This window comes from Capra hircus, chromosome 6 (genome assembly GCF_001704415.2).
Source record: "Capra hircus breed San Clemente chromosome 6, ASM170441v1, whole genome shotgun sequence".
Classification (NCBI taxonomy): Eukaryota; Metazoa; Chordata; class Mammalia; order Artiodactyla; family Bovidae; genus Capra; species Capra hircus.
This window is the reverse complement of record NC_030813.1, coordinates 40514396-40529786: the sequence shown is the minus strand read 5'-3', so window position 1 is coordinate 40529786 and position 15391 is coordinate 40514396. Positions and strand designations below refer to the sequence as shown.

General features: G+C 36.9%; 1 protein-coding gene across 2 annotated transcripts in view; it reads right to left on the bottom strand.

Annotated features, from left to right (window-relative positions):
- The window catches only part of SLIT2 (slit guidance ligand 2), a 402031-nt gene that overhangs the window by 120325 nt on the left and 266315 nt on the right, over positions 1–15391 (bottom strand). For both annotated transcript variants that reach the window (XM_018049329.1, XM_018049330.1), the window contains exons 7-9: positions 14787–14858; positions 12048–12211; positions 9427–9565 (exon numbers count right to left, since the gene is read on the bottom strand). In XM_018049329.1, coding sequence (XP_017904818.1) covers positions 9427–9565; positions 12048–12211; positions 14787–14858 — 375 coding nt within the window. The remainder of the gene's footprint in view (positions 1–9426; positions 9566–12047; positions 12212–14786; positions 14859–15391) is intronic.

Below are 15391 nucleotides of genomic sequence, written 5' to 3'. Positions count from 1 at the left end.
ATATTTGCAAATCCTATATAATAGGGATTAATATCCTAAATATATAAAGAATTCACACAACTCAGTCACAAAAAAGTAAGTAATCAAAATAATCATTAGAGAAATGCAAATGAAGAACAGTGTGGTATCATCTCACACCAGCTAGGATGGCTATTATCAAAAAGATAAGAGAAAAAAAATTGTTGGCAAATATGTGGAAAAGGGGAAACTTTACGCACCATTGGTGAGAATGAAACCATTATGGAAAACAGCATGCTGTGCTGTGCTTAGTCACTCAGTTGTGTCCGACTGTTTGCGACCCCATGGAATGCAGCCCACCAGGCTCCTCTGTCCATGGAGATTCTCCAGGCAAGAACATTGGAGTGGGTTGCCATGTTTTCCTCCAGGGAATCTTCCAACCCAGAAACTGAACTGAGGTGTCCTGCATTACAGGCAGATTCTTTACCAGGGAAGCCCCCCAAAACAACTACAATTGCTCCAGCAATCCCACTCTTAGGTTTATATCTGAAGGAACTGAAATCATTATCTCTAAGCAGTATTTGCATCTCCATGTTTTTGCAGCTTTATTCACTAATGGCAAACTATGGAAACAACCTAAATGTACTATGACAGATGAATGAATAAAGAAATTGTGGTATGTATACTATGGAATATTATATAGCCAATCAAAGAAAGGGAATACTGTCATTTGAGACAACACAGATAGACCAGGAGGGCATATGCTTAGTGAAGTAAGGCAAACAGATAAGCACAAATACTGTATGCTTTCACTAATATGCGGAACCAAAAAAAAAAAAAAAAAAGAAAGAAAAGATGATTTCATAAAATAGAATAGGGATTGGCAGAGGCTGGTGGTTGGGGAGGTGTATGTCAACAGGTACAAATTTTCAGTTATAAGAAGAGTAAATTCTGAGAGTCTAATATACAGCATGGAAACTACAGTTAATATATTTCAAATACTGTATACTTGAAAATTTCTCAGAGTAGAACTTAAGCATTCTCACCAGAAACAAAAAGAATTAACTATTTGAGGTGATGAATGTATTAATTATCTTGATCTTTGTAATCACCATACAACGAATAAATATAACAAATCATCATGATGCACCCTTTGAATATATGCAATTGTGTTTGTCAATTATTCCTTAGTAAAACTGAAAACAAGGAAGTAAATTGAGGGAAATTGATGCATATAATTTTCTTATCATGAACCTATGCTCTTAATAAAAATGAATTTTCTTTACAAAGATGATTGCTCTTCTATTTAATTCCATAGCAATTAATGATATCAAGATAATCAAGATATGGATATAAAATTGAGAATTTTGCCATGATAAAGATGAAAACACTCCAATGATTATTAGTGAACTCAATGGCCTCTGGAACTACAGATACAGTTTAATCTATAAATGTATTTTACCAAATTTATCTTATACTATTTTGCTGTGGAACTATCAAAATTGCTGTAGGGATTACACGAAGCATGGCTACTGATAACTAAGAATTAAGTAAGATGTTTGTTCTGAGGAAACACAATGGTGACCTTTATATTGTATACTGAACAAAAAGCTCTCTGCTTTCTGCAGGAAGCAAAATTACTATGTATTTTTTTAAGCTCCTAACTTATAATGGAATCATGCTATGAAAACTTCAGACAGATATTTGTTCAATATTGTCTAAATAATAAAAGGAAAAAGTGAAAGTGAAAGTCGCTCAGTCATGTCCGACTCTGTGACCCCATGGAAGAGACCATGGTATTCTCCAGACTAGAATACTGGAGCGGGTAGCTGTTCCTTCTCCAGGGGATCTTCCCAACCCAGGGATCTTTCCAACCCAGGGATCCTGCATTGCAGGTGGATTCTTTACCAGCTGAGCCACCAGGGAAACCTCAAAAGTCAAGGTAATTTACATGTGCTATAAAAATTAGTCAAACTACATATTATATTTATTTTTAAAATTTATTTTCAAAATCTGCAAAATTAAAAGAAAATGAAACAATTACACAGCATGACAGCTATACTGTGAGCTAAGACATTCCTGAGTACATGCTAAAGTAAAAAAGTCATGCTTGATTTCATGAGAACTTATAACTTTCCTAATAAGCTAATATACAATAGGCTATTTAAAAACATATTGACCAAATCTAATTTATATATCCCTACCATGGTGGCTCAGACTGTAAAGAATCCACCTGCAATGAAGGAGACCTGGGTTTGATCCCTAGGTTGGGAAGATACTCTGGAGAAGGGAATGGTTACCCACTCTAGTATTATTGCCTGGAGAATTTTATGGATAGAGGAGCCTAGTGGGCTACAGTTCATGGGGTTGCAAAGAGTCAGACTCGACTGAGTGGCTAAAGCAATCACTTTTTCACCAACAGAAACTCAATAACTTTGAAATATGCAGATTCAAAATCTGACAAGTACAATTAATTGAAATAAGGGTTCAAATGCAAAAATAGCATGTAGAAGAGTTAAACACAAGAAGAGTGCCTAAACAGAAATGGAGGACAAAGATATATTTTCTAAATCAGATGTTCAATGTCAAACATGCAGTTGATAATCAGATACAGCATTCAAGAATCATTCTCACTTTCATTTCTTTATAAATATGCATGCAAATGATCCAGAGGAAACAAAAGGAAAAAAATGTACTCCTAAACTTCATATCCAGCCTCCAACATTCTGAATCTCTTTGAGAGAGTCTTCTTTACTACTAGCAGAGTAAAAGCAGTGCAGTGAGCTTATACCAGAAAGTGAGTCCCCTTTCCATTTATTGAATGTGTGCTTAGTTGCTCAGCTGTGTCCTACTCTTTGCAACCCTTTGGATTGTAGCCCTCCAGGTTCCTCTGTCCATGAGATTTTTCAGGCACGAATACTGGAGTGGGTTGCCATTTCCCACATCCAAAACAAGCACTATAGCTTGAGAATTTGCAACACATCTTAGAAAACACTGAGGCAACCTTCGTAGGACCTGACCTGAGAAGCTTATTACCAGAATTTCCCTTCCCAAAATTTGAACACAAATTTGAACAAAATTTGAAGATCAGAGAAGATCCCTGATCTTCAGGGATCTTCAGACAAATTAAAAGACAAATTGTATGGTTCCCAGCTTTGCAGGCCTGGAAAATGCAACCAAGATTAAAAACAATAAGAACTAAGAGTGAACAAGACATACTAAATTGTCACAACCTATGTCTAAATGTCATGTATGGATGTGAGAGTTGGACTGTGAAGAAGGCTGAGCGCCGAAGTATTGATGAGTTTGAACTGTGGTGTTGGAGAAGACTCTTGAGAGTCCCTTGGACTGCAAGGAGATCCAACCAATCCATTCTGAAGGAGATCAGCCCTGGGATTTCTTTGAAAGGAATGATGCTAAAGCTGAAACTCCAGTACTTTGGACACCTCATGCGAAGAGTTGACTCATTGGAAAAGACTCTGATGCTGGGAAGGATTGGGGGCAGGAGGAGAAGGGGATGACAGAGGATGAGATGGCTGGATGGTGTCACTGACTCGATGGACGTGAGTCTGAGTGAACTCCAGGAGTTGGTGATAGACAGGGAGGTCTGGCGTGCTGCGATTCATGGGGTTGCAAAGAGTCAGACACGACTGAGCAACTGAACTGAACTGAACTGATGTCTAAATGTCCTCTGTGATTTATGAAATTTCTGTATAATGGTTTGGATAGGTGATATGCCACAGAAAATCTGTAACTGGATTGAAGAGAACTAAATGTCTACTTTATAGCAATCTATCACATGACATTCAAAATATTATACCTCAAGATTTAAGAAATTAATTCAGAGGATTTGATATACAGAGAATCAATTCACTATTAATGATTTTGTCACCATGGGTCAGACCATCCATGTATAGACTTGCCTGAGGTATTCCGTCTGTATGAAAACAAGGTGCTCAACCAGCAGAGTTCAAAGCAGCAAAGTGCTGGACAGCTTCTGGGGCAGCAACAACTTCTTTCTTCTAAATCTAGTTCTACCTGATATTGCACATTCTATTTTCCCTCATCTGTCTTCACTAGTTGATTCTCCTTCATCACATTTTCTTTTATTATGAAGAACAGAGGCTTGGAGGCTCTCCTGAGCTTGTGTCCTAGATCACCCGCTCATCCCCCAACACTGTTCTTCTCCCCACCCACACAGTGCTAAGTTTTGGGACAAAAGTGGTGAACAAAAAAGATATGGTCCTGCCCTCATTAAGCTTGCAGTCTAATAGGGTAGTTTGACACTAACCAGAATATTGAATTAAGTTGTGATAACTTCTATACAGACAAAATCTAGGGAGATACAAGATTATTTAATACAGGCTAGGAAAGAAGACAATGGTTCTAGATGTTAAGTAATATAAATACAATTCCTATACCTACACGCCTTGTCTTTTTCTCTGCTTCTTCCCTTCATATGTAAGTTTCTTAATGTGTCCTGCTTTCTGATATTTGCCTCTCTTGATTTTTTTCATTCATTCCTTTTATGATATTCCAACAAGCTAAGCCACATCTACCTTTTTTTGGCAGCTGGCTGGAAGATGGAATATGGGTTTTTGAGCCAAAAAAATCTAAGGCTGAGGCAGTTTAGTCACTTCACAATTGAATAACTTTTTTTTTTCTTTTTAAACAAGATTTCTTAATTGTTTTGAGCATGGTCTGTTTTCTTTCCTTTTTGTTTGGTCTCACCACACAGAATGCAGGATCTTACAAATCCCTGCAGTGGAAGCACAGATTCTAAACCACTGGACCACTAGAGAAGTCCAGAGCCTGGTCTTTTTAAAATAGCAAGATGAAGGTATCAGCTTTCAAGGGATTAGAAATGTCTGATAACTTACAAAAAAAGAGAAATTCTACTGATAATTTATGGTAAAAATCCAGATTGAAAACATTATATGAAAACTATGAAAGGAGTTTATAATGTTTAGTTCATTATGTATTAAAAATATGGAACCCATAACAAATTTTAAAGAAGATGTTGCCCAGCTTTATTTCTATATTTATGAATCTTACTGATTCTTTAATAAAAAATAAAAGAGTAATAAAATAAATGAGTCACTAAGCTAGCAACTTGTGCCACTCTAAAGAATAGAAATGGGGTGTTTTGTTGGAGTTGAAGATCAATAGGATTTATTACCAGATGCTCTACTGATCGAGCTGATAATGTATCAGAGAAGTAAAACTCACCTAGAGCTTTGCATTTTTCCATGTCTCCTTTATTATAGCTTTACCTGATACACCATCTCTTCAACACAAGCAAACTCAATGGGACATATATTTAGTGTAACTTCCAGCTACTAATTTTTATCATCATACAAAAATGTATAGAGCATGCAACTGTAAGAAAAGCTCTATGACAAAAAACAGACTACATGAGATAAACTATTTGAAAAATTTCCTGTTCCTTTCCGTCTGTTATGTCACAACTCACTCCTCTTTTCTCAGTCAGCAACAGTATTTTCATCTCCTTTCCTATGATCAGGATTTGAGCAGTTTCCTTCTAGGTCTAGAACAGTCTTGCTCCCACATACATCTTAACTCTCACACTCTCTTGACTCTGTGTGTTAGTCACTCAGTCCTGTCTGACTCTTTGTGGCCCCATGGACTGTAGACCACCAGGCTCTGTCCATGGGATTCTCCAGGCAAGAATACTGGAATGAGTAGCTATTCTCTTGTTCAGGGGATCTTTCCAACCACAGGGATCGAACCTGGGTCTACTGCATTGTAGGCAGATTTTTTACCATTTAAGCCACCAGGGTAGCCCGTCATGACTCTCTAAACCCATTCTTACTCTCTGATTTTCTAAGGACTGCAGATTTCTGTATCTCAAAATAAATTCAAATCTGCCCTTTGCAGTGGCAATTGTCTTCTTAAGAAATCCCTTCTTAGCCAAACTCTTCAAACTACTCCATATCTGTTCTCTTCAATATTCATCACCTTTAATCTTTCTTAACACTCTGAAAAGCGACTCATTCACCTATCATTCTGTCTTGAACCCTTCAAGAGTAATATGGTCAAGTTCTGAGACTTATTCTCAGATCTCCTCTTGGTTCATCAGCTAGAGTATCTGACTCGGCAGATCATTTTTCCTAGAAGCCCCTTCCTCCTTTATCCATTGTGGCCATCTGCTCTTTTAATTTAGTTCTCTCAGGTTTCTCTTCTCTTTTTCTCCTTTTCATTGGCTATTTGATGCCTTCAACTATCTACTTTGTTTTTTTGTAATATCAGTTACTCCAAAGTCTTTGTCTGAAATCACGTCCTGCTCCAAATTATGATAGTCTTTATTATTACAATATCTCTAAACACCTTATTGGAATTCAGTATTTCACAAATTTTGCTCACCATCATCTTCCCTCCCAATTTTTGTACTACTCCTCAGTTTTTTTACATACAATGTTATAACCACCATATCCACATCCTTCATACTTAAAAATCTGGCATCATCTCTGGTTCATTTTTCTCCATTACTCTCTCATCTCATCAAATGCCAAATCCTATTAATTCGGCTTCTGTACTGGCTATCCCATGTGCTTCCACATCATCATTCCAACTATTACTTCCTAGCTCCTGCTCTTATGACCTCTCCCCTTGACCAACACAATAGAAGCCTCAAGCCTGGTCTTCTCTTCTTTTGCCAAATCGCTGGTACATAGATGTCAGATTAATCTCCTTGGAGATTCGAACTCCTGTGTTCGAACACATTGCAAAGAAAGATTTAGATCCTCATACTATCAAGCGCCTCCATGAATTAGTTTCAACCTACCTTTTCAACTTTATCTTTTCCTGAACTCTCCCAAATACCAAAAACCCATCAAACGGAGTTCCTATTTGGCAGTATTTTAGACTTCCATTCTTATTGCCTGTGCTCATAATGTTAATTACTTCTGCAAACTCTTTCTCATCTTTGCAATTACATTCACTAATTATCCTTTAAGGCCTATCTCATATCTCATACATTACCTCCTACATGAAGGCTTCAACAATCGAGGTATCATTCATTGAATGATTACTATCATCTAAGCACATGATGGGGCTTCCCAGGTGGTGCTAGAGGTAGAGAACTAACTACCTGACAAAGCAATAAACATAAGAGACGTGGGTTTGATTCCTGGGTCGGGAAGAGCCCCTGGAGGAGTGCGTGGCAATCCACTCCAGTATTCTTGCCTGGAGAATCCCATGGACAGAGCCTGGTGGGCTATAGTCCATAGTGTCACAGAGTCAGACACGGCCCTAGCATGCATGCACAAACACATGAAGCCCTACATATGTTAATTCTTTCACTACAAACTAACAACAACCATTAGTTCAGAGGTAGAGACAATCCTATAAAGGATAAGTAGCTTGCCTATAGCTTCATAGTTAGTAAAAGATAGGCAGACTTCGGGTTCAAACTAAAGCTTTCGCATTCTAGTTAACTATGTAACCTATTCCACCTTAGGCTCTCTGTAATAAATATCATAAACTTTAATTTTTCCTCTTTTACAATGTGTGTTACTTTGCACCTAATTTCATAGCTTTTAATTTGCATGCCACTTGATGGAGATCTCTGGAGAATGCATGTTGCCTTTCTATAATAAGTGCTTACTTAATGTTTGGCCTGAATAGATGGACACACAATTCCGTTATGTGAACACTTACTACGTCTTTCTACTATTTACTCTGTCATATATTACATCTTCTAAGATGACAGGCCTTTGGTAATCTATGGCTGTAAAATTCAATGGAGATGTCTTTTTTGAGGCATTATTTTCCATGATGCTTCCTGTGCGATTCCTAAAGTGAAATGCTCACCACCACCTCTGCCCTTTGTCTCCAATGTTTCTCCTTTGCAGTTTCCAAGGCACATAGTGCTCTTCTTTTAAGGTTAGCTAAAATACACAAATGTTCTTTATGGCCAAGGTAGTGTTCCCGCAATTAAAAATTTGATGAGAATAATATTATCATGTGCAAATGTTTATTCTATTTCTGTGTCAAGCACTGCAAAGCTATAAGTACACTTTTAAGCACATATTAAATACTTTAAAATAATATTAGTGGGTTTTCTGAATTAAGATTATTCTCTTATAAAATAGGGCAGTTAATAGGTGAAAAAATAATGACTAGTTCTTGAAAATGACTTGATTTTTTTGGTGCTTGCTCTGGAGGCCTACCAGCTTCCCTAGTGGCTCAGTGGTAGAGAATCTGCCTGCAATGCAGGAGCCCTGGCTCGATCCCTGGGTCAGGAAGAATCCCTCAAGGAGGGCATGGCAACCCAGGCTCGTACTTTTGCTAGAGAATCCAGTGGACAGAGGAACCTGGCAGGTTACAGTCCATAGGGATGCACAGAGTCAGGCATAACTGAAGCAACTTAGCATGCACGCAGTATAAATCGAGGAGGGCATGGCAACCCACTCCAGTATTCTTGCCTGGAAAATCCCATGGACAGAGAAGCCTGGTGGGCTACAGTCATTGGGGTCACAGAGAGTCGGATACGACTGAGTTACTAAGCAGCAGCAGCAGCATGTAGCCCTATCATGAGTTGTTCCTATTTTATTATTTCAACCAAACACATCAAAAATATTAAATTCAAATTTAGAGTTAATACGTACACACACACACACACACACACACACACATATCATAGACTAGGTGGTTAAGAAGTGATTTCTTATTTAGTAGATATTAAGGTAAAGATTTTTCCTAATGCTCACTTCCCAAGATGATAAAAGCAGCCCACTTTATATCTTATGTGACCTTATTTTTATCCATATGACTTATATTTGGCAAGGACATAGAAATGAACCCAGCAGATGCATACAAAATAGGTATGAAATATTTTGTTAAAAGAATTTAACTTTTAATGGAGGCAGCCATTGGGTCAAATAAGCTAAAATGCTCACTAATTAAAAAATCTGATATATTTTGATTTGATCTTTTTTATACTATGTAGTAGATTCATACAATAATTCAAGTAAAACAGTGAAACAGCATTTTAAAATGTGATGTCATGAGGAGAGAGACACCATCTAGTTATCTTGTTTCTGTGATCTAGTACTCCACTTTTTATTTTACTGCCCCCTACCATGCCCACTCCAAGTAGAAATGGACAAGGGCAGATCTCGAGATCCACCTAGAGAGACAAGGCACTCACATTCTTATTTTTCCTAAAGAGCTTAATAACACTTTCCAAAGAAAAGGGCAAGTACTATTTTTCCTTAAAATTCATTCCTTTTAATTCTACCTGAGCTAAAAATACAAACAAACAAAAAATATCCTAGCCACTTCAACAAGATATTTAATTAAACAAAGGGTCAACACAATTTTGAAAGGAACATTTGTCTAAGCTGATCGATCAGATTGGCCTTTGAAATACCCAGATTCTCCTAAAGAAAATCATGGCTTGGGTCACTGGGGAGGAGGGGATAAGAGGGAATTCGGGGCACATACATTTCTGTGATGGTCTCTGGCAGATTCGTGGGGATCTCAGTGAGACCTTTCCCACGGCAGTCTACGATGTTGTTGCTACAGGTACAAGCAGCTGGGCAGTGCAAAACACTGCAAGAAGGAGCCATAAATGACTGGTGACCTGAAAAAGAAACAAACAGGAGTTGTATATTTTCCTGAATTTCTTAAGTGTGCAACCTGTACACTTGGTTCAAATCACAAGCATGTTACTGAACAGAAATGCATGTATTTAAATACCTGATCATATGATGACACTATGTTTCTAAAATATATTTTAGGAAGCATGCATTTATGTCTTGGGATCAACATAGGTAAAGCAAATGAGATCTTTAAAACTACAAAAATGATAATTTTTAAAATTCGAAAGATTAAGAGAAAGGTTAAATTCTGATTTGAAACTAGAATTCTATACAAAACTATTATGAATTTCAAAAAAGCAGCAATTTCAGATTAATATCTGTATTTCATTTCTAATAAGCTTAGACAGAGCCTGGTTTTGACTGAATTTAAGTAGCTTAACTTACTTTAACTTAAAGAAGGAAAGGAAAATAGCAAAACTTCCCTCTTGGTGGACATAACTGCTGATTCTAAATAAGTAATCCTGTGCAGATAAGTATGGGGAAAATAAATGATGCTAAGTTTGAGTTCTAGGTAGGTTCAAAATTACTGCTTTTTTTGAAGTCGTGATACTTGTATCATGTCATTCTGTTAGTTGTAATCTAGATGATTTTTTTGACTTTGTATAGCTTAAAATGTTAGCCTAAGTAGTTACACACAGCTATATGTTTTTACTATTCAATACCGAAATTTTTCTGTTCAAACGGTAAACAACAGACCATCAGGCACGCTGTACCAAATGGGCGTCTGTAAACACTGGGTTTGTCCCTGCAGCAGGGCCAGCCCTCTCTGCTCTGCAGAGAAAGGGCCCTAGTGGTGGGATTCACAGGGAAGAGGCTGCTGGCTAATTACTAACCCAATCCCTCTAAACAAGTTCTCATACTTTACAAAAATAGCCTCAGTCTAAATAAGAAACATCAACTTGCCTTCTTCCTCATCTAGAAAACAGGAAGAAAAAAGTGAAGAGAGAAAAAAGTGGTTAGTAATGAACTGTTAGTCATTTCCTTATTTAAATTTTCATAAAGCAATCAGACCTGTTGACAACGTTCCATAACATTACATGAAAATTTGAGTTACAAATATGAGAAAACACACAAAAAGGTTGAAAAGGGAGCAATAAAATAATCCTGAACTAGCGTGTCTTCTCACTCTGCCTTTAGGAAACTGCTATTTATGATGCATTGAAAGTGAAAGAGAAAATTGCTCAGTCGTGTCCCACTCTTTGCGATCCCACCAGGCTCCTCTGTCCATGAGACTCTCCAGGCAAGAACACTGGAGTGGGCATCCTTCCTCCAGGGCATCATCCCGACCCAGGGATCCAACCCAGGCCTTCTGTATTACAGGCAGATTCTTTACCATGTTTACCACGAGAGAAGCCTCTTATGATGCATTAAAAACATAAATATTTTAACATTTTGCTTTGTTGTTATTTTGAACAAACACTTCTAAAGCAGAAACAGTCTTAAATTTATGAATTATATGTTAATATTTAGGCAACATGTGTACGCATGTGTGGTAAGTCACTTCAGTTGTGTCTGACTCTTTGGGACCCCATGGACAGTAACCTGTCAGGCTCCTCTGTCCATGGGATTCTCCAGGCAAGAATACTGGAGAGGGCTGCCATGCCCTCCTCCAGGGAATCTTCTTGACCTGGGGACTGAACCCTCATCTCTCAGAACTCTTGCATTGGCAGGCGGGTTCTTTACCACTAGTGCCACGTGGAAAGGCCTTTATGCAACATATTAACATATAATTTATATGAACTGGGAATCAGACTGTGCAGGTTGAGGTCCTTGAGCTCAACTCTGTAACCTTGCACAAGGTTACTTACCATCTCTTTTTCTTAGCATTTAAATCTCTAATATAAAGATAATATTACAGTTCTCTACAGATATTATGAGGGAGGTAAATATACATGAAATACTTGAACACATAGAAAGAACTGAAAGTCACCTATTCATCACATAACCTATGTCTTATTTTTGTTTTTAGATTTTTGTTACTGAAGCCAGTCATCGATCTCTTTTAGGCAGAACTGAACGACTAGTACATATGTATACATGAAAAGTGTTTTATCTCTTTTCAACTACAGTTCTATTACTTTTTCAATTTCCCAGCCAGGATCCAATTCTTGTTCGTCATTTTTCCAATTGTTAAGATCAAAGTAAGAATGATCTTACTTAAAGGGAAAATCATGAGTAGCAAACAGAACTATAATCTCAAAAGTTCTTATATTTCTCTTGGAGTGAAAACTTAAAAATCCTTCATCACAACTTAGGTACAAGTCATCAGTAATTGCCAACCATGCAGGATTGTCTTATAGCCTATGACCATCATCACGAACACGGAGGATTTCCATGGAGTGATTAATGTACAACTGCAAAGGTTAGTGAGGAACAGTGAAACCTTTCAAGCATGCACGCTGCACAGTTCCTTACATCATAGCATACAGGAATATGAAAACAGAAAGGTTCTTTCTCCCTTACCGCTGCAGACAAATTCTCGTTTTTGAACCTCAGCTACATTGTGGCCCCTCAGGTGAGATGGCCCCATACACTGGGTGTAGAGGCCCACCCGAGGCCTTTGGCGCAGCCAGTCCGAGAGCCAGGCCAGGTGGCAGTCACAATATAGGTTGTTCGAATGGAGTCGACTAAATGAGAGCCAAGCAGTTTAAAGCAAGAAAACAGAACGGAGTTATTTCAAAATTTGCAAAGTTCATTCATAATAATATATAAGTTTATATCTCAACATAAAATAGGTTAAAGTTGAATATGGGCCAACTCAATTATTTTCCTAAAAATTAAACTGATAACCACAAACTCAAGTCCCTCTTCATCTACTGAGCTAAGCAAATACACAGAGAGCTTGAACATGACCATGAAAATCTTTTGCCGCTGTCTATTCAAAGAGACAAAGAGACACACAGAAGTCCGAGGCAAACTGCTTTACAGTTCCAACCTACTGGCGGTCAACGGGGGTGGGCAGAGAAATGGGAAGATCAGAGGCCAGGTAGGGGTAGGAGGCATGTTAATAAAAGTTGTGGTTCCCAATCTGGTTCCCAGTTAGTCTTGTCATTATTAGTCTCTCTAGAAACTGCTGGCAGAACCTTTTTAGCAGGTCACTTTCATTTTTTGCTGAACCAGACAGAATAATAATTCAATATAAACCGCTTCTTTTCACATCCTGATTCTGATTTCCTTCTTTTTGTTTAATCGCAGTAAAAGGGATTAGCTGCTTTTGGCTCTTGGGGACATAGCCTCAAAGAGCAGGAATTGAAATTAAAAGACATAGATGGCTGGGAGTGAAGGAATTAAGCCAGTCCCCTCTACGCTGGCACAGATCCATACCAGATCATGGATCCCTTCCAAGTGGCAAATTGTACCTCTCCATTTATAAAATATCAGACAAATACATCCACTAAATTAGGTAAATGACTTCAAACTGGCTTTTATATTTTCTCAAACTAAAGAAAAGGACACCCAAAACTATAAATCAAAGCATCATTCCCAGAATCATCTATGACACAGTAATACCATTTTAGCCCTTTTTAGCTGATGTGCTCGATTCTAACCCAATAACAGTAATGGATATTAAAACATGGAACTCAGTCCAGAAAGATAATTGGACCATAAAAATGGAATTTTTAAGTAGCAATGATAATATAGAATAATGAAACAACCAAAGCAAGGGAATTTAAAATTAGATGACTGTTTTACATTCTCCTTGAGCCTGAAGATACAGAACAGACTGTCTTCCATTGAAACTAGATGGCATACCACAGGACAGAAAGGTACATTTGGGGAAGGCTGGGTGACCTCTGGTGAAGTTTGCTAGGAGGTCAGTGGCATCTTTTGGAAGCTACAAAGCACATTCCATACCTTGCTCTGTAAATATTTCCATCTAAACCAAGCACATTATAGTGATTCGATTAGATGCATATATATTTGAAATGAGAAAACAATATAAAATTTTAAAAACCCGAATAGTATGACAAACTGTAGTGGATTTTTTTACATGAAAATAAGACTCACTATCAAAAATGCATATGACAGAGTTTCTGCAATCTTAGTGGCTTTAGCTTTTCACAGATTGAAAGCTTGATCAATTTGTTTTTTAAAAAATAGCTAAAGTTAATGAGAAACCAATTTCATCAAATAGAGTTTGAGGGAACTGGACCCACTGGGCCAGATTAGTCTCAATCTGACAGCCCCAAGAAAACAAAATTTAGTTATATCTGCTTACTTTTGGAATGATTTTATTTTGCTGAATATTTTTCCAAGGAAATTATAATGCCATCCCATGAAGACTCGATTTTAATGAGAAAACATGAATTAGTACTGACGTCTAATTCATTAAAAAGTGGCAATTAAACTAATTTTTGATTAAAGAGAGAAAATAAATGCAACGTTTTGAGTTATAAGCTACTGTAAAAATGAAAGATATTGTCAAAACACTATCAAAATATATTTACCCTACTTAAACACACTTTTTTTTTTTAAGAAGTCCAATGCTTTGGTGATTTTTTCCACAATTTCTCATGTATTGTATATGATATACTTTTTATGTCAAGGTGATTCGTGATTGTGAAACCCAATTCAAATGAGATTTATCTCTGAAAATGCTTTAACTAAGTACCCCATCCTGGGTTTTGAGGATTAATTCTGCTCTTAAAGAAAAAAAATATATAGCTGTAGCAAACATTTTTATTAGAGAATAATTTTTATCCACCTAAAATATTTTAATGTCCATCTGTAACCCCTGAAAAGATATTTTAAAGTATAAATGCTGACACAACCTTAATTATAGAAGCACTAAAGGGTGATGCTGTAATTTTACATTACAAAGACTGCTGGAGAGCCAGTTTAGCTTTATTAGGATTGCTTGCTGTATAGTAATAATATCATAAAGATTTACCATTTATCATTTCTGACAGCCAATCAAGGAGTCTTTCATTTCTTAATGAAATGTGACCTCCACAATAGCTCAAAGTAAATGTTTTTCTCCCCTCCCAAACTTCCCATAACACATATTATTTAAAAGGAAGCTTTCAAGTTTTCAGAATAATAGTTCATTTATTTCAATATTATATCAATAACTTTTCAAAAAGTGGTGTTTCCCTTGTCTAGCCCATGATGAACTAATGGTCATATTCTTTACTTGCTAAAAATACTACTTAAGGGGAATCAATTGATTAAATTGATTTTATATATATTGAAGCTACTTACAAAGTCCTAAGTTTAGGCATATGGTTGAAACTTGCCACAGAAAGTCTAGTAATGTTGTTATTGTTGAGAGTGCTGTAGAATAAAAAAAAAGTCAGAAATTTTAGATATGAAAATTTACTGATCATTCCATATGCTAACACAGAAAAAACTTCTTGTGATTATGCAGAACAAGTATCTGGTAAAGATGGCATCAAGAAGGCACTATATTATACGCAAGATGACAAATAAATTTCGTACTTTAACATACTGCCATGCATTCATCAAACACTTATTACAAACCTATGACTTTAGCCACAGTATCTTTGACTATGTAGTTTTATGCACTTTGTACCTACATATCTACTTCTGATATTGGTTAAGGAATGAATATGAGCCATTAGAACATCAGACAATAAAAAAACTGAAGAGTTACAGTTCCTTGAAGGGTATTATGTATTATTAGTGTCCACGAGTAAACAAACCCATTTGAAGTCTCCAGCTAAAATCTCACAACAATAACACACAATCAGTTCTGTCAGGTCCTGCTAATGGTTCTTTCCTGTGGACATCAGCCACTGTTGAAATTTGAGTAGGAAGAATGATATCTATATTTGGTATTTGCATTG